Source organism: Chrysemys picta, chromosome 1 (assembly GCF_011386835.1).
Source record: "Chrysemys picta bellii isolate R12L10 chromosome 1, ASM1138683v2, whole genome shotgun sequence".
In the NCBI taxonomy this organism is placed as follows: domain Eukaryota; kingdom Metazoa; phylum Chordata; order Testudines; family Emydidae; genus Chrysemys; species Chrysemys picta.
This window is the reverse complement of record NC_088791.1, coordinates 221,460,363-221,480,760: the sequence shown is the minus strand read 5'-3', so window position 1 is coordinate 221,480,760 and position 20,398 is coordinate 221,460,363. Positions and strand designations below refer to the sequence as shown.

At 43.8% G+C, this 20,398-nt stretch overlaps 1 protein-coding gene across 2 annotated transcripts; it reads left to right on the top strand.

The window, feature by feature from the left end:
• The first annotated feature begins 1,226 nt into the window (after window positions 1-1,226).
• TLR8 (toll like receptor 8) lies at window positions 1,227-10,017 on the top strand. 2 transcript variants are annotated; one of them, XM_065580654.1, is made up of 3 exons: window positions 1,227-1,967; window positions 6,003-6,186; window positions 6,502-10,017. In XM_065580654.1, the coding sequence occupies exons 2-3, from the start codon at window positions 6,009-6,011 to the stop codon at window positions 9,156-9,158; spliced, it is 2,835 nt and encodes a 944-aa protein (XP_065436726.1). In that variant the 5' UTR covers window positions 1,227-1,967; window positions 6,003-6,008; the 3' UTR covers window positions 9,159-10,017. The 2 variants fall into 2 exon arrangements, with proteins under 2 accessions (XP_065436726.1, XP_065436725.1); XM_065580653.1 differs by having other exon boundaries at window positions 6,003-10,017.
• The last annotated feature ends 10,381 nt before the right edge of the window (window positions 10,018-20,398 follow it).

The window sequence follows — 20,398 nt, the reverse complement described above, 5'->3', positions numbered from 1 at the left end:
ATCTTACTTAGCACTCACATGCCACCTTACTATTTGAAAGCTACACTTTTCAGCTGAGCATGTATTTCACTGTAAAATTTTCAAAGCTGCCCCTGAACAGGATAGTATCAGAGGGGTAGCCGTGTTAGTCTGAATCTGTAAAAAGCAACAGAGGGTCCTGTGGCACCTTTGAGACTAACAGAAGTACTGGGAGCATAAGCTTTCGTGGGTAAGAACCTCACTTCTTCAGATGCAAGAGGATAATATCCCTTTAGGTCAGATGTGGGCAAACTATGGCCCGCGGGCCACATCTGGCCTGCAGGACCGTCCTGTCTGGCCCCTGAGCTCCTGGCTGGGGAGCCTAGTCCCTGGCCCCTCCCCCACTGTTCCCGCAGCCATGCCGCCGCACGGGCCGCATTCTGGCCCGCTGCTCCTCCTGGGCAGCATGGGGAGCGCAGCTGACTCTGGCCGGGTATTGTGGCTGTGAGCTCCTGCTGCTGGTAAGAGGGCGGGGAGCGGGGGGGTTGGGTAAGGGAGCAGGGGGTCCTGGGGGGCAGTCAGGGAGGAGGGAGCGGTTGGATGGGGTGGAGGTTCTGGGGGGAGGGGTGGTCAGGAGGTGGGGAACAGGGAGGGTTGGGAGTGGGAATCCTGGGGGGCCTGTCAGGGGCAGGGCCGTCTCTACTGTTTTTGCCACTCCAAGCAGCGCGCCGAATTGCCTCCGCGGACAGCAGGGGCAGTCCGTGCGCCGTTAGGGCAGCACGTGCATTTCCGTGGCGGCGGCAATTTGGCAGCAGGTTTTGTCTTCAGCCAGAAGACAGAAGCCGCCGAATTGCCGCCGCGGGCAGCTGAACATAGAAGCTGCCACCAAATTGCCGCCGCCACGGAAACACGCGTGCCACCCTAACGGCCCACGGACTGCCCCCACCATCTGCGGCGGCAATTCGGCACGCTGCTTGGAGCATCAAAAACACACGGACTACTGCCCCTTGCAGATTGCCACCCCAAACACCTGCTTGGAATGCTGGTGCCTGGAGCCGGCCCTGGTCAGGGGGCAGGGATGTGGATGGGGTCGGGAGGGCAGTCAGGGGACAGGGAGTGGGGGAGGGGGGTGGTGGATAAGGGGGTGGGATCCTGGGGGGCAGTTAAGGGTGGGGGGTCCTGGGAGGGGGTGGTTAGGGGATGAGGAGCAGGGGGGGTTGGATGGGTCGGAGGTTCTGAGGGGGGCAGTCAAGGGGCAGGAAGTGGGAGGGGGCGGGGTCCAGGCTGTTTGGGGAGGCACAGCCTTCCCTATCCTGCCCTCCATACACTTGCACAACCCCGATGTGGCCCTCAGGCCAAAAAGTTTGCCCACCCTTTCTTTAAGCAGTTTGGGAGCCATCTAATGGCCTCACTGTATTCTACACTTTACAAACCAGCCAAAGCAGCAATCTGTATAGGTTAATTAGGCCTTGCATGTTGCTTATCATTAGTAAACATGGTAAACTGGATCCCACTGTGCTCATGTGGTTTCTTTCTTCCCACAATTTTCATTGTGTAAAGGGCAAAAGACACAACAAAGAATAATCCTAATGTTATGCTGCCTGAGAAAATCTCAGCTTTTGTGATTTTTTTTTCCCCTCTGATTTGTTTTATCTTCTGAATAGTTTGCCTGCTTTCTGTTCTCTGTTATGGACTTTCCCTGGCTTACAAAGTTATTGTTCAACCATGCTTCAATTGGCCATGTTTTGTCATTTCAGTTTATCAGCATATTCTTGTGCCAAATGAATCAATAAATTACACTATCAAAATAGGTGTGGCTTCTGTTCTTCCCACTTGGACTATAGCAAACCACAAGCCAGCTTCTGTTGTCACTGTAGTGACAATTTGGGGAAGTTGATCAGTGTACTTCAGTTACTATCTGTGCGATCAGCTTCTGGTGCCTATCCCTTCTGCTCTGTTTTTAAAAAAACTCTTCACTGGACTGACATCTTTTATAGAGGAAAAATTAAGTAAGTATTTTTATTTTACAAAAGTGCATACATTCAGCCATTTTTAAAGAAACTTTGATTTTCCCACCCGATTTATGTCAGAGTAAACGAGATCAGAATCAGCACCACAGCATCTAATTAGCAAATCTCTAACTAGTAGGAAGTTTGGAAGAAATATGTGCTTTTAAGTATTGTGCAAGCTGCAGCTGTATGTTGGGAAGTGGCACTGGTAACTCTATCATGTCGAAAGGAATAAAAACATTTCCATCTTTTTAAAAAAATGTTTAATTAGACAATGTTATATTTTGTTTAAATGTTGTTTTACTTTTTCTGTGGCTTACCAATCAAGTTGTATAGATTTACCATCTCTTACAGATCATTCTAAAACTTGGATGCTTTTATTCATCATTTTCTAAGTTAAATGCAATTTTGTTAAAATGTAAAGTGTTTTGATCATACAGTACCTAGTTTTATCTGATATATAACTTGAACACAATTTTTACAAAATAATAATAAAAAAAAGTATGACTATGGTCTCCTTGGCTTCTTTGCCTTTCTTCTTTCCACTTCTTTCACCCCTTCATTCTTCCTGTTTATATGTCTGTTACATTATGAATCTTGCCTTCAGCATGTTAGGAGTTTCCTTCCTATCAATTTTCCTCTCTTTAGCGTGAATCTAAAAAATTAAAGACATCTGAAGGATAAAACTGTCTCTGATCCCACAGACACACAAGTGAACAGATTCATGGTTGTGAGTATTTCCACTGAGCTCAATAAGACTATTCCTGTGTACAACTGTTACTCATTCACCTATGTGTTTGCAGGATCAGAACCAGATGTACACTCCAATCTGAGGTCTGACTTCAAAAGTTGGCCCAGTTAAAGATATGACCTCACCTACTTTGTCTCTCTAATATCCTGGGACCAGCCTGGCTACAACATTACAAATGGCTCAAACTGATGTGCGCACAGCAGTTTTACATGCCTGCGCTAATATGGCTAAAGATAACAGCGTAGATGCGGGGGCTGTAGCAACACATGTTGGTACCCAGGGTTCCAGGCAGATGTGTACAGCTCACACTGTTGCATCTAAATTGCTATTTTTAGCCAGACTAGTGCAGCTCTGTCTATCCGAGCTGCAATCACACCTTAGATTGCAGTGTAGACACTCCCTGAAGATTGTAATGAGATGCTAAATTGACTTGTTACCTAACGTTTAATTCTCTGTTTCCAAAACAGGGTTCAAATATTTTGGCTTTTGGGGTTTTTGCTGGCATCTCATTTGTAAACCACAGATGCTGACAAGGAGCCTGCTCCTGCTTCCAATTCAGTCAATAGAAATGTTACCACTGACTTCATTGGGAGCAGGGGGTCAAAATGATCCTCAGAATTTCAGGTATTTCTAAACATGACACAAGCAGCTATCATGGAGTGATTTCAAACCAACGTTGCTATTGGGACAGTTAATGCAGAGTAAATAAAGCATGAGTCTCTTTGTGACAATAATAGTCACGTAAAAACCTTCATGGCCTGATCCAAAGCCCAGTGAAGTCAATAGGTGTCTTTAGATTGACTTCAATGGGCTTTGGATAATTCCCTAATAATTTTTATCCAATAATCCTAATAAAGGGAAGTAAAGCAGTGGAAAAGTAGTAGAGTGAATTCCCAGGAACATGCTGCCTGGTAAGCAATTCTAATCAGCCTTTTCTAAGTCCAAGAAGCTATTCCAAATTGTTTGTGTTCTGCTAGCAATAAATCATATTTCCTATTTCACAACCGGAATTGCTGGTGCTGTTTGTACATGTTCAGGGAAGCACGTGATTTCTGTAGAGTAGCAGTAAAAGCCACGTTAAGTCCTGCACTCATTGCTCAGGCAAAACCTCCACTGAATTCAAACTGAATTGCATGACTTGTGTGTCCTCAAGTTTTTCCTAACAAATGATGCCATAGTAGTAATTGTTTTAATACATTTATTTCAGCATCTGTAATTAGCCCTAGAAAAGAATCAGGCAACAAATAATAAATACATGTAACATGCTGTTGGAAAGGTGGCACTGAATTATTGCTTCTAAACATGGATGTGTAGATTGTGCAGGATTACTGTCTTCATTTCAGGGTCCCATTAACATAAACTGCATGTGAACTCAGCCAGCTAGCTTGTTACATAGGGGAATCACAAAGCTGTACAGAAATCACATGCCTCCCACCTAGCTTTTTATACAGGAAATTAGCACCAATCAACGCTGGGTTCTTGGCAAAACGTGGACACTCATGGGGTCTACCGCAGCTTTGGCATAAGTTGGTGAAATCAAGGAAGTTGTGTTCATCTCCAGCATGTCTGAGCGTGGCCCCAAATACTTTATGATATTTTAAAACTAGAAAATGGGAGAAGGAATTGGAGAGTTCAAGGGAACTGGTATAATGAATGATAAGGAACCCTGTGCCTGTGAGCACAGGTTTGAATCCGCTCCATATGCCTAACTGGTAGCCTGGCTGAGGCAGGATGAGCATTTTCGAACTGGTTGCCAGTGCCTTCCTATTCGTACTCCTCCCAGGCTCTTCCCGCCACTTCCTCTCCCATATTACTTTTGTTTTGACAACTACGTGCCCTATTTATTCTGTTATGCAGTTTTTAGGTAGAGCTTTTTAAAAACGGCATCAGGATGTTTAGCTGTCCATTTTTTTAAAATCACTGAAGAAATCTAGCTGGCAAACAGATGGCAGGGAAAGACTTCCACCTGAGGAGAGACCGAAAAGACTGGGGCTGTTCATTTCTGAATGTGGTCCAGCTCCAGGGCTGGAGCAAGGCTTTCCCTGTAATTGTGGTACCGGGCACAGGAAATGAGAGCAGGAGATTGCCTCTCCTGTGCTCTCAGTGCTCCCCCATCCCCACCCCCCGTGATACCCAGGCAGCATGGAAAAGAACGGAGAAGCATCCTGACATGAATGCAGAGGAGTGAGAGCAGAGTCGGAGGGACAGAGTTAGGAGCAGGTTGTGTGGGGAGTAGAGGGACAGAGTGAAAGAGGAGCAACCTGGATAGGACAGAAGGGGAGAGGACAGGCTGGGGATACATGCTAAAGTACAGACGCAAAAGTGTGTGGGGGGCATGATGGTGGGGAAAGAAGCAAAAACAGTCTGTAACCAATGGAGAATACTCCCCTCCAGAACCAGCAACTGGAGTCTAGATTCCTGCATGCCAATATTCTTCTGCTGTCTAGCAAATAGCTGAGAAATGCACTGACAAAATATGTCTCATCTGCCTGTAGTGGTTGGTGCAGCATAGAGGAGAACAGCCGACTAACGCTGCTAGTTACTCCACTAGCTCAAGCAGTAGAGGACTGTGTGGTGGATCTAAAGGTCTCACCCTTCTGACGACCATTGTGGGTGTCAATATGATTCTATGAGATGCCAGATTGGGCGGGGGGTCAGTTTGCTTTTTAGAAAGTAACAGAAAAAAACTTATATTAAAAAGAACATGAAGGTTCCAAAGGCAATCACTGAAAATTAGGAAATGCCAGAATTAAGTTTGCCTGTGCAACCTTAATTCAGTTCCCTTGTGCATATGCATTATGATACAATCTTTAATCACATGAACACATGCTATTTTATCTACAAGGCACCTGCCTCATGCTGTGCACAGGTTGGATGATACTAAGATGCCATTATAATTAATTTCTATACTATATATAATTTCCTATCAACCTTGTAACTAAACTTTTTGGTTGCACTTGTAATGGGAGGGATAAAGAAGACAAACTAAAATGTCTTAAAAACCATAGCTACAATGTACAAAAAAGACTAGTGATTTTGGGTGCCTGTATTTTTGGGTATTCAAGCTGAGATACCCTTGACAAGATCTGCTTTTCAGAAACTGCTCAGCCCCATCCACTAAAAATCAGGCCCTTTAAATTTGTTTTACATTAAGCACCAGAAATTCAGGCATACAGTTTTGCAAATCTTGGCCCATGAATTGATGAACTGATGATGCTATTTTCAAAACTGCTATACCAATGCCACCTATTTATTATTATTAAAAGCACACTCTCTTTTTTAAGGGAAACATGAATCCCACAATCCCAAATCTGATATGGCGGCTACTTCTGGCCTATGGTACTTCAGAAATTCTTGCTGAGACCAAGTATCCTAGAACCCTGCCATGTGATGTCAGCGTGAATAACTCCTCCGTCATTTTTGACTGCAGTGCCCGTCAACTGAGAAGTGTGCCTGCTGCAATGCATGGTAATGTAACAGAATTAAAGCTCTCAGACAACCTTATAAAGGAGGTGTTTAAAAAATCTTTTCAGGGCCTGAATAATCTTATGAAAATAGATCTAAACAGGAATCACTACTCTAAGGGAGAGGAAGAGGCTCATGATTTGTGTAAAAAAGGAATGGTAATTGAAAATGGAGCTTTTGCTAATTTAACAAAGCTAAGGGAACTACTAGCTGATGAAAATCACCTATGTAAAATACCAGTTGGGATGCCATTGTCCTTAACCTCACTGAGTTTGAGATATAACAACATGCTTTCTGTCTGTCGGCAACATTTTTCAGAACTCACACAACTGAAAGAACTCTATATGGATGGGAATTGTTATTATGGGAATCCCTGTGAAAAACCTTTCCTCGCAGACAATGGGGCTTTCTCAGACCTCACGATTTTGACAGTCCTGTCACTCGCCTTCAACAACCTGACCCGAGTTCCAAGCAAACTGCCTTCATCTCTAAGGAAACTTTACCTCAACAGCAACAAGATCAAAACCATCAACCAAGATGATTTTAATGAACTGTCTAATGTAGAAGTCCTTGACTTAAGTGGAAACTGTCCAAGGTGCTACAATGCCCCCTACCCATGTGAACCTTGCAGTGGGGACTCCGCCATTCAAATACATCCTCTTGCTTTCCAGCATCTGAAAAATTTACAGAATTTAAACCTCTCCAGCACCTCTCTCATTCGCTTACCTGCCAGCTGGTTTTATAACACAACTCAGTTAAAGGTGCTGCATCTTGAATTTAACTACTTAATAAAGGAAATAGCCTCTGGAGAGTTTTTACTCCAGCTGCCTTATTTGGAGGTGCTTGATTTATCTTTTAACTATGCAAGGAAATCATACCCAAGGTATATAAATATTTCAGATAAGTTCTCCAACCTGGTCTCTCTCCAGCAACTGCACTTAAGAGGTTACGTGTTCAAGGAACTTAAGAGCAAACACCTTCGGCCTCTCATAAATCTTACTAAACTACACACCCTCAATTTAGGAGTCAACTTTATCAAGCAAATTGATTTCAGTGTGTTTCAGCTCTTTGCTAATCTGACTACAATTTCTTTGTCTGACAACAGGATATCACCCATATTAGAGGGCAGCAATAACAGTGTTATTAGAGGAGAATCAGTCCAAAATCATGTAATTCGAAGTCGTTCAACAGATACTGATCTTGAGCCATCAGTAAATAGTATGCTACCGGCAGAAGGCAAATCCAGTAGCAGTGTGTATAATTCCATTTTTCCTTTAATCAAACCCCAATGCAGCATGTATGGTAAATCATTAGATCTAAGCTTAAATAGTATTTTCTTCATTGACCAAGAGCAATTTAAAGGTTTCCATGATATAGCCTGTTTGAATTTGTCTTCAAATGGCATTGGACAAGCTTTGAATGGCACTGAATTTATCTTTCTACCTAATCTCAAATATTTAGATCTGTCTTTTAATAAACTTGATTTGGCTTATCACTATGCATTTTATGAACTGCCTAAGCTAGAGGTACTGGACCTCAGCTACAACGTACACTATTTTATTGTGTCAGGGATAACACACAGATTGGGATTTACTGAAAATCTTCCATATCTAAAAGTTTTAAATTTAAGTTACAATGCAATTTTTACACTCACAGAGCCTAATCTAACAAGCAGCTCCCTGAAAGAATTAGTGTTCAAAGGAAACCGCCTTGATATTTTATGGAAAAAAGGAGATAATAGATACATAAATATTTTTAAAAACCTCTGCAATCTGACTCATCTCGACATATCCCACAACAGACTTCATGAAATTCCTACCAAGGCATTTTGTGGCCTGCCACAAAGTCTAATTGAGCTACACATAACCAACAATGAATTAAAGTACTTTGATTGGTCAGTCCTGCAACAATTTCAGAACCTTACATTATTGGATCTGAGCTCAAACGAACTGTCTTTTGTAACCGATAACCTTGCCAACTGCACAGCTTCCCTTCAGAGACTAGTGCTTCGACAAAACAAGATTTCTCAGCTTGCTGATGGATTTTTTAACAAAGCCAGCAGCCTCCTGCACCTTGATTTAAGTTACAATGAGCTGCCTTCCATAAACCAGTCAATACGTCAGTATGATAACTTCATTTATTTAGAGCTTTTGGACTTAAAAGGAAACCCTTTCGAATGCACCTGTGCAACTGTTGATTTCAAAAACTGGATAAACCATTATGTTAATGTTAGTATCCCACGACTGGCAACAGATGTCATTTGTGCAACACCTGGAGACCAAAGAGGGAAGAGCATCATAAGTTTAGACATATATGCCTGTACTTTGGATAACATTGCAGCAATATGCTTTAGTTTATCATTCTTCATTATTTTGACCATTATGACGACAGCTATCACAAAACATTTATTTTATTGGGATGCCTGGTATATTTACTATTTTTGTACAGCAAAACTAAAAGGATATAAATCTCTTGGCCTGACCAAAGCTCTCTATGATGCTTACATAGCCTATGATACTAAGGATATGGCAGTAACTGATTGGGTAATAAATGAGCTACGATTTCGACTAGAAGAAAACGAAGACAAGCACGTTCTGCTTTGTTTGGAGGAAAGGGACTGGGAGCCGGGAAAGGCTGTCATTGACAACCTTGCACAGAGCATCCATCACAGCAGAAAGACAATATTTGTTCTAACTGAAAGATATGTGAAAAACGGGAACTTTAAAACTGCTTTTTATATCGCTCTGCAGAGACTAATGGATGAGAATACAGACGTGATTGTGTTTATTCTACTGGAGCCGGTGCTACAGCATTCCCAGTACCTGAGGCTGAGAAGGAGGATCTGCAAGAGCTCTGTTCTTGACTGGCCTAAGAATCCACACGCTGAAGGCCTTTTCTGGCAAAGACTAAAAAGTGTAGTGCTAACAGAAAATTATAAAAGATATAATGCATTGTACACAGATTCCATTAAATGACAGTAAAGACAGAAGAATGTCTTTCTTTCTTGTAGCAGATATCTTTGTATTGAGACATTATCAGTTTTGAGTACCTAATTAGAATCTAGTTAAAACAGCATCATTGGACGTGTTGATTCTCTACTAATGTGTTTGAGGAAGTTTGAAGGAAACAAACATTTGGCCTGAATTCCTGCCAGTTATGATACTACAGGCAAGTGGAAGATCATATACACACATACTGTGCTGTACTGATGATTTGTGTAAACTGTTTCTCAATATTTGTCAGTTATCACCACTAATTATACATGTAATTAGCCATTATTAATTGTATTTTTAACATCATGGAACTTCCAAAACTGTCTAACTTGCTAATGAGAATTAAGAACAGTCTTACCTTTAGCTACCTTTTAATGAAACAGTTTTTATACTTCAGTCCAATGATACTTACTAACAATAGCAGGGACACGTTCAAGTGGGCTAGTGGTGCTTCTTTGTGTGTTTTAGTCTTGTGTTGATTTAGAATGTTTGCTTCTTTAAAATCAGACTTTGCTTTCTGGTATACCTGTTATACATGTGGAAAGTGTATGCACTGTGACCTCACTGCCTGACTCTGGTTGTTAGCCATCAATTACCCATGCTTGGATCCAGTGTCAGATGTCTTGTAACTGCCCTTGCTACTGGCATGGGGCATTATATTACACTATATAATTGGGTGGGCTCTGTAACTTCGTGGAGTGCATTATTACTCTTAAAATTGTGTCTTCTCTTACATCAGCATCCTCTTAATGGGTGCAAATGGCTATCTACCATAGGGAATAAAATAATTCTTCTCTATTAGTGGAAATCATCCTAATAAACTGATTCACTGATAAACCTATTAATAAAGGCTGATAGTTTCAAGTATACATAAAGGAATTTGGTGCCCAAATCCTATTAGAACAGGGGTTCTCAAACTGGGGGTCGGGACCCCTCAGGGTGTTGTGAGGGTATTACATGGGCAGGTCGTGAGCTGTCAACCTTCACTCCAAACCCTGCTTTGCCTCCAGCATTTATAATGGTGTTAAATATATTAAAAAGTGCTTTTAATTTATAAGGGGGGGGTCGCACTCAGAGGCTTGATATGTGAAAGAGGTCACCAGTAAAAAAGTTTGAGAGCTACTGCATTAGAAGTCAATAAGACTGGGGTGCCTAACTCCCATAGGCCCCACTGAAGATCTAAACCAAACTCACTTATCAGGAGCAATGACATGAAGGTTAGATGACAACAAAATCAACAACGTTTGTACAAGTCATCAGCTAGTAACACTTAAATGGGAGAATCCAACTGACTGAATGTAAAACAGAACACAATGGAGCAATACTTTTCTCAGTTATACCTGAGCAGCTCCACTCACGTCAATGATTTTGGATGTGGTACTTTGACCCTTTAACAGAAATGAATACATTGCCCAATAAAGCTTATAGGAGCTTTTCTATTATCTTCTTCCTTATAACTAGAGCTGGGCAGGAAATGATTTTTCCATCCTGCAAAAATTACAGATAGCAATACATTTTCCCATCCTGAGTTGGAATAAGACAAAATCTCAAATATTTTCACAAACTGAAAATCTGAAAAAAATGTGGTTCAGTTCAATCATCTTTAATTTCAGTTCTGACCTTTTCAAAATCCTTTTTTTTTGGGTCTAAATTTACTAAAAATTTGAAACAGTTTTTGAGACTTAAACTCCCAAAACTTTTCATTTGGTAAATGTCAAAATGGGACACTATTGAAACATTTGTCCCCAGTCATTTTCTGAATCAGGAGATTTGTCAAAACTGGCCCTGTTTTGCAAGCAGTTTTTATTGTGACAAATCAGCATTTTGGGGGGAAAAGATGGTTCATTGAAAAATTCCTGACCAGCTCCACTTTTAATTTTCTCTCTCTTGACATTTACAGAGTGACTTTGTCACTGCTCGGTTCATACTGTGCTGATGCAAACTGGGAGCACACATATCTGTGGTCACATCAGGTGATGCCAGGTCATGGGAAGTCTAGTTTTCACTATCCTTCTAAGTTTAACAAAAAGCAACTTTGAAACAACACATGAACTGACTGTTCTGAGCTCGGAATGTTTCTATAGGTAGTTTCACATTTTCACTTTCATTTCTCTGCTATTGCAAAGCTGGAAAAAATACCCAAAGTCTCGTTTCCTAGTCATGCCCCTTGTCTTTTATCTCAATTAAATCTCATGACAGTATGAGAAATCAGAAGCCTAGTCTGCTAATAATTGCTGCTAGCAATAACTAGTAGAGCTAGAGCTCTTTGTAAAGTCTATCTCTGTGGGTGTTTGCATAGTGTATTGGGATTGGATTCAAAGTCCTTATTTTTTCTTTCAGAACTCAATTCTACTTCTGAATAGGTTCTGAAAAGAGAACACTATCCCCTACATTTGTTTAGCTATTTCCTAGAATTCAAAACAAATCTTTGAAAAAAATTAAGGTCATCTGTTAAAAAGCTACCATAAAAATATTCTGTAACAGTTTTTTTAAATGACTGTTAAAGACCTCTCCTTGCTGCTATAGAAATCAATAGCAAAATATCAATTGACCTCAGTAATAGCAGGCTGGGGCCTTTATTATTCACAAGTTTACTGCAAGGATAGGGTTACCATACGTCCGGGTTTCCCCGGACATGTCCGGCTTTTGGGTCTTTAAATAGCCGTCCGGGGGGAATTTGTAAAAAGTTTAAAATGTCCGGGATTTCCCCTGGACGGCTATTTAAAGATCCAAAAGTGGCTGACAGGGCAACCGTGCCGGCGGAAAGCGGTACTGGGAGCAGCATGGAGTGGCCGCGAGAGGTGTGTGCAGGCGGCCCAGCTCCCCCTGCCTGGGGCTCCCCTCGCCCGCCGGGGGGGCGCAGGCTCCTCCTCTGCAGCACTGCCCGCCGCGGGGCTGGGGCTCTCCCGGGGCTCTGCCCTGCACGCGCCCAGCACCCCCGGGGCTGCTCCTGCCTCCCTGGGCTGGCCCCAGATCCTCTCCCCCGGGGGGCTGTGGTCCTGCTGTGACTTGCGCCCCTCTGCCTCCTCCGCGGGGCAGGCAGCCCCAGGGGGTTGAGGCCGTGCCACCCCTTCCCCAGCTTCCCCCCTCCAGCAGCCCCCTGCCGGGCCTGTTCAGCCCTCGGCCCTATCGGGTCCTGCTCTGCCTCATGCAACCCGCCCCTACTGTGCGGCGGCCGGCCCGGGAGGCCTGGGGGAGCTGCAGCAAAGCCTCGCCCGGAGCTGGTGCAGGAGACGAGCCTGGCTCTCAGCCCGGGCTCCGGCATCAGCCTGCAGCCGGGAGCGGAGCAACCCCCAGCCGGCTCTGCTCAGCCCAGCCCTGCTCTTAAAGTGACAGGGACCCCACCGCGGCTTGGCCCGGCCTGGGGCATGTGGGGGTGTCACCTCACCCCCCATCTGGGGGGCCCGGCGAGGGGGGTGCTCGGCACCATAGCAGCGCAGAGGGGAGGCCAGTGATGCACCTTACTCTCTCCTGCACTGCCAGCCACGGTCTTGCCTCCTTTCCCCAGCTCTGTGAGGCACTGTACACCTCAGAGCAGCAAATGGTAGCAGATTCTGCTGTCTCCAAGCAGAGTCTAGCCCTGAGTGTTTATTTCTGCAGCAGTGAGTTTTCGGTTTGGTGCATTCACTCCTGATCTCCCTGGTAAAGTATAACAAAAGCCCTTGGCATTCATTTTCTCAGTGTTTCTGGGAATACCCTTTTCAGTTTCATAGATTGATCTGTGATCTTTCTTTTGCTGTTTCCGGAGAGAACTGTTGACAGCAGGGAAATATGTCCCTGACTAGAGGGCAGGAAGCAAATTTGACTAGACCAGTTGTGACTTCCTTTTTATTTGTTACTATAAAATGTATTACACACAATAGATTGCTAATGAACTTCCACCTTTGGGTTTCTGGAGAACAACTCACTCTAATACTTGAAAGATGCAGGGACCTTTGGTCTTAAAAAATGAAACATCAGACTCATTAATTTGGGGGAAGTGCAGTGGTCCATTTATGAAATTTCTTAAAAACATGATTCAAAAAATCCTTCTGAGACTGTATTTTAATGCTGATATCCCAATAGCCTTACTATAGAAATAGAAAGTAAAACAAAGACATTCTTGATCCAGGTCAATTAGAGCAGTGATTCTCAATGTTTCCAGACTACTGTACCTCCTTCAGGAGGCTGATTTGTCTTGAGTACCCCTCACTTAAAAACCGCTTGCTTACAAAATCAGACATAAAAATACAAGTATCACAGCACAGTGTTACTGAAAAATTGCTTATTTTCTCATTTTTACCATATAAATTGTCAAATAAATCACAACTCCCAGATTGAGAAACACTGGTATAGTATATAGAGCAGTATAAACAAGTCACTGTCTATGATGATGGTTGCATATGCATCGATAATTAGTTTGGCAAGGCCTTCTATATCAAACTTACACACATTTTTACACAATATCAGGAAAACCAGCTTGGATCTCTCACTATTCATGTCTCTGTACTAATTGTGCTCTGCATCATTTCACAAAAAAGTTATTTAACTGAGCTTGAAATTTGTCATTATACTGAGATTTCTAAAAATACCCTTCTAGAAAAACTTCCATTTGGCTTCCCAGTAAAGAAAAGGACTTTATATAGCTTGTTTGTTTGAACTTTGAGGCCCATACAGTCCCTGAAATGACACTGCCTTGGTTAGTGTTGTGCCCCATTTCTCACAGTACTCATGATGGGTTGGATTGTCACAGCCCAGCTCAGCCACACAAGGGAGTAAATATTATCTTTCCCAAATAGACCACGCTGATATGGGGATGCCCCTTTAAAGGAAGGCCCCGGGACAGGTATGGACGAGGGAGTCCCTCCAGTGGAGGGAGAGGTGAGTGTCAGAGGTAGGGTTACCATACGTCCGGATTTTTCCAGACATGTCCGGCTTTTTGGTCCTCAAAATCCCCGTCCGGTAGGAATTTCCAAAAAGCCGAACATGTCTGGGAAAATAGGGAGGCATGGTAAGGGGACCGCCTCCTCCCCGGGCTCCAACTTTCCCGGCTCCCGCTGCTCTCCACCGCAGCGGGGGCCGAAGCAACTTCCCCAGCACAGCAGCAGGCGGGGGGCGGGAGGGAGGAGGGGGAATGTGGGGTGCTCAGGGGAGGGGGCGGAGTTGGGTGGGGAAGGGGCGGAGTTGGGGCGGGACGGGGCGGAGTTGGGGTAGGGGCGGGGTCCCGTGGAGTGTCCTCTTTTTGCACTATTGAAATATGGTAACCCTATGTGAGGACATATCTGCTGAGTTTAGCAAGCCTAGATATTGGACCAGATCCTGCTTACTTATTCATACAAGTTGATTTCAGTGGGTATATTTTTGTAAGTCAGCAGGATTTGTCCAATTATATTCATTCAGGGCTTTTCTACATGGCAAGTTGCTGCGTGGCAAGCCAGGGTATGAATCTACACACACCATCTTGCTGTGCAGTAACATCCCATGTGGTCACCGCTAGAGTGCTGTGAAAGTCCTGGAGTGTGGCTTGCTACACTATGACTTGAAAGCTTAGTATGTCAAGCTCCACTCTGGGACTTTCAGTGCACTGTAGCTGGGCCCACATGAGATGTCACTGTGGCTTGCCACATAGTAACTTGCCCTGTAGACAAGCCCTTAATCACAGAATCCTAGAAATTAGGCTCGGAAATGACTTGTTACATCATTTAATCCATACCCCTGCCGATACAGGATGCTTCCCTACAGTAGATTTCCTAGCTTTAGCCAATCTTTTAACTGTCACAAGCAATGATGTTTCCACTATATTCCTTAGGACACTGTTCTAGGATCCATTATATGTTGTCAAGGCTGATTTCCCCACTCTGGCACTTCGAGTGCAGAAGGTGGGGGCCTGCAAGGACTCTAAAAATTAATACTGGCCACTCCAGGCTTGTCTTCAGGGCCGTCCTTACCCATATGCAAAGTACGCAGCTGTGTAGGGCACCAGGAAATTTGGGGGTACCAAATTTCCTGGTGCCCTGCGCAGCTCTGTGCTGCTCCAGCCCCTGCTCCAGCTCTTCCCCAGGGCCCCCGTCCCTGCTCCGCCCCGCCCCTTCCCCACACCAGGCCTGCCTCTTCCCACCCCTGCCCAGCCCCGCCCCCACTCCCCTGAGCTCTGCAGCAGGGCCGGGGCTGCACTCACCAGTGGCGGGAGTGCAGCGACCCAGACCCAGCCACGCTGCTGGTGAGTGCTGGGGGTGGGTCACCCCTGCCCCCAAGTCAGCCCAGACCTGCCCCCACCCCCGCTTAGGGCCCCAGAATAGCTAGGGACGGCCCTGCTTGTATTAAACTCCCAAGGTTACATCTTTTTTCTGACCTTGGATGGGTAAAGGCTGCCACGATCCAAGTGTAAAACCCCTTTGAGAACCCAGGAAGGCGCACTTGGGAATTCCTTCCTGTGGGGTACTCTCAAGCCCTTTCACCCCCCTTCCCCTCCGGGGAAGAGCTGAGAAAGAAAAACAAAGGAAATCAGCTGTTGCCACCAGCTTATTAAACAACATGTGCACAAACCTTTTAGGGACATAAAAATTTAATTCTGTTCTTAAAAAAGGTAAATTTTATTAAAAAACAAAAGGAAGAAAATATATCTGGGAACTTAGACTATTGCTAGATTTAAAAAGAGCAACTACAGAATTAAGCATCAAGGATAGTTTCTTGAGGTCCAGCTTAAAGGTTACAAGCAAGACAAAAGCATTTGGGGTTAGCATAGAGGAGTCCACAAGCCGTAAAGAAATAAAAGGGATAAACCTAATCACGTCTTCCTAGACATTTCTTGATCTACTTACATATCTGGGGTTTTAAATGAGTAGCTTTTAGGTATGATCCTGATGATTTTTCATACCTGGCCCCAAGCTTCTTACAGCATAGTTCTTCCTGTCCCCTTGCTCCGAGAGAACAACCACAGACAGACAAAAGGGGAGTCTTGTTTCAATTTTAAAAAAGTTCTAGCCTTCCCATGGGCTCTCCTGGCCAGGTGCCCACTCACTTCTTTTAATCCTTTACAGATAAAGCAAGTAGAGAACAGCTACTAAGAGGGATTTTATAGCTAACTGGCTGGCTGGGTCCATAAAAGGGAGCTACCCCCGACCCTTTTCATTTATCACATTGTGATTAGCAGGAAGTTCTTCCTGACATTCAAACTATATTTGCTTTTCTCAGTTTCATCTCAGTATTCCTAGTTATACCCATTGCCGCTGTAACCCAGTAAAGCACATGAGCAGTCCCTGTTCTTTGCTGGACCGGGACCTTAAAAAGTAGATGCCTATCTTTAAAAGCCCTGCTTACTGTTAAGTGCTGATGTAAGGAGATGCACAGAGGAAGCCATTTACAGTGCACAGCAACACATTTTTATTAGTCCTAATAATCCCTAAATAAATACATAAAATAAATAAATAAATAAGAACTATGCTACATATTTTTCAGCACAATCTACTGTCACCTAAACTACTATTTACATACACAGAGACAGAGCTATCTCATACCTTTTATATGGAAATTCCAGCAGCAGCAAAAACCAGCCCTACTTAAAATAATATCCTGGGTAAATTCCAGATTTTTAGCATGTGACAAGTGGTTTCATGTACAAAAAACAACAATGTGCGCTCACAGACAAATATTCATGCTACCATGTGTAGAATCCAACACTTCATCATGCATTTAAAAAAGTGAAATGTCCAAGGAAATGATTCTGAGACCAGACATTTTTTAAAACTAGTATCTATCTCACAGAAAAAAAATAATAAGGAATTAAAAGGGAAGTATTGCCCCATCTGATCCTCCTTTCTTTTATTTTATTTGCCGCATAACCACAACTTCTCTGTTTGAAAATGAAGATTAATAATTAGCTTTGGTAATTTCATGTAAGTTTCTCGGCAGCTCAAGGGAAAAATAGATATGATATTAAAATCTATCAAAAGACAGAAGTATACTATAATAAATCCTTCAGAATTAGCTGATGTTTCCTGTGTTGCTTTGGTTACATAAAGACTTTCTCATCAGTACTTTAAAGGTACATCTACACTGCACACTCCTTACGGTGCTGGGTACGTACACAGCTCTCCCCGCATTTCCCAGCATGGGTATAAATAGTACTGTTGATGGTGAGGCACTGCTTAGGTGAGGAAAGACACTTCTGAAACCTGTGGGTACGTACCCTTCATGGCTCTCTACTCAGCCAAGCAGTGCTTCCCATGCATAGGCACCAACTTCCTCTCTACCTGGGGGGTGCTCGAGCCCCCCCCTCCGCCTTTGACCCACCCCCAGTCCACCCCTTCCTCCAAGTCCCCACCCCTGCCCCGCCTCTTCCCGCCCCTGCTCTGCCCCCAGACCCACTCCACCTTTCCCCAAGCCCCCAACCCTGCCCTGCCTCTTCCTGCCCCCACTCTGGTCCCTCTTGCCCCTGCTCTGCCCATGCCCTGCCTCTTTCTGCCCCCTCCCCGCCCCACAGCAGGGCCGGGGCCGGAGCCAGGGCTGTGTGACCACCATGGCTGCAGCTGGAGCGGGGTCTGCGCACTCCCCCACTCTTGCAGTCGGGGCCGGGACTGTGCCCTCCACAAGCCTGCAGCCAGAGGGCTGTATCCCCACCCCATGGTGGGGCTCAGGCTGTCAGTCCCCCTGCCTCCCGCAGCATGGCATGGCATTTCCAGCTGTCATTCCTCCTCCACATCCCTCAGTCCTCCTCCCTAGTTGTTTTTAGTAAAAGTCACTGACAGGTCATGGGCAATAAACAAAACATCAAGGGAGCCTGTGACCTGTCTGTGACTTTTACTAAAAATAACTGTGACAAAATCTTAACCTTAGGGATGATGCATGTACAGTCTGGGCATAGGAGTGGTGAGGGAATGGAGCATGCCCAGTGCAGGTGAAATCTTCAGAGAATTTAGCTTCCCCTCAACAAGTCTCTTCTGAGCATGTGCACATGGGGATTTTTCAAAGGTAACTTGGCCAGATTTTCACAGGGGTAGTAATGGACACCAAGGGTGACCCCTTCCCCCGGCTCCCCTGCAAATTTCAAGTCCCTGCTACAAAGCATGGAAGCATAGATCTTTTCATCAAAACTGCTGGGAAAATTTTTTAACATGTATTTTCCCTTAGACTCATTCTTCTGTGATCCTTCTGCCAGAGGGTGTCAGCAGCCACAAGGGCCGGGTAACCAAGTTCAATAACATAGAGATCTTCTTAACCTTGGAAAACAGAACCAGCTCGAGCCCCCACCCAAAAATATTGGAACACTAAACACCACCCCTGGGTGCCTCTAAGAAGCAATACTTCCCCACTCACAAATGAATTTTAACCCAAAACAACCAAAATTGATCACTGAGGCAAAGCAAATCTGTCAGCTGATCACATAGACAAAGTAGGTGTGTATGCAAATACAGCCTGCTCTTGATATCTTTTTCCCCCAGTTCATCCAGGAGCACCATTTCAGATGGGGGGGGGGGGGTACTTTATACTGCATCAATAGTCCGAAGTCACTTAAAAACTAGTCCAAAAGTAGCCCAATCTATTTATTTAAACAATTTTTTTATTAACACATTGGTCTATACCTTTAAAAAGAATCCCTATCTACAGTATAATTAAATGATAGATGTTAGCAGCATCGATCTATAACAAATGTTGGCAGTCAAATTTTACAAATTGTTCAGATTGGCTTGGGTTTATGTTCACTGAAGGGTTTATACAAATAGTTATGATAAATGCAAATTATTAAGTTGGAAGGAGGTTTCTAGTGTGTTGCTGTAAGGACTGGTGAGAGTAAACATCACTTCAGTGAAATTCACATATGCTACTCAAGCTGGTGAGATTCTGCCACCCTCAGAAATGTTAAACAGTAAGTACAACAGGAGAGAAGACTATTTACCAGCTGCAAGAGGAGATACAGCAGAAAGCTGCAAAATGGCTGCTGGAACTGGAAGGCAGAAGTCGAGGAGTAGCAGCTCCTCAAAGGATATCTGGGGAAAAGGTCCTAGAAAAGTGCAACCCCAGTGTGGGGAGATTTGGTAAAATCCAGGCATTCACAGGGGAATCAGCGTTTCTGTGTCACAGCTTATGGACCTGACCCAAAGCCCATTGCTGGCAAAGGAAAGACTCCCACAGACAAGTGGGACTAAATGGCAGAACGAATGGCCACACCGGGGTACTGCCATTCACTTCAAAATTAGAGATTGGAAAACACTGGAAAGTTTTAAGTGTAATTTAAACACTATTTGTGGTGGTGGCAGCTCATGCTTGTTTCTTCACAGCAGGGAAAGATTCCAGGTTGTCTAGGTTTCTCCTGCATTGACAGCTTAAAGTCACTTAAAAAGTAGCCCCAAACTGGCCCAATCTATTTCTTTATTTCCATACTTCACCCGCTTTGCTACAATGCACAACTGGCTAGGTAGATAATAATGACAACACTGAGTTAGGCGACTACAAATGAAAGAATTTTAAAAATGTAATGTAGTTGGTAGCTACTTGTGTGCTTTACTTTCTGCATTTATCTAAGTGTAGACAATGAAAAAAATCAGTTCTATTACTTTTAATTCATTTCCCTTTCAATGTCCTCATGCTCCTTGTTTGGGTTTCAAACACTGCACAGGAATCTTGCTCTATGAACTATTTTCAGTCAGATAGGTAGCTTTTTAAAACTGGTTTTAGAACCATTGGTATTGTAATTTAGTGGGTTTTTTAAAGATATAGGTGTTGGAACTAGAGTTGCTGGGAGTGCAGCACCCCTTGGCTTGAAGTGGTTACCATCATATATGTTAGGGGGCTTATTCCTTCACCCTCCCGCTTCCCTGGTCCTTCTCACGTGAACAGAAAGCAACGATACCCGAAGTCCAAAGGTGCAAACAAGTCGATGTTTATTGGAGTGAACTTCCAGCAAGCTTAAATCAAGTTCCTTTTACCTTATTTTCGAATCCCAACTTACTTCCTGTTTGCCCCTAATTTATATAGTAATATTCTCGGCTATACCTTAACCAATCATTTTACTGAAATTTACCTAACCAATCCTAACATATTGTAACATCATTAGCTAACCAATTATATCCCACCACCTTAATTAGTTTACACCCAGAAAAATTAATTACACAGCAGACAGAAACAATCACAGAACCAGACAGAGACCATGCAAATAAACAATAGCAAAGTGGGAACTATAATGTCAAAACAATACAGAAGTGAGGATTTCACAACTACATCCATAAAGACATAAGGGTTTCCCA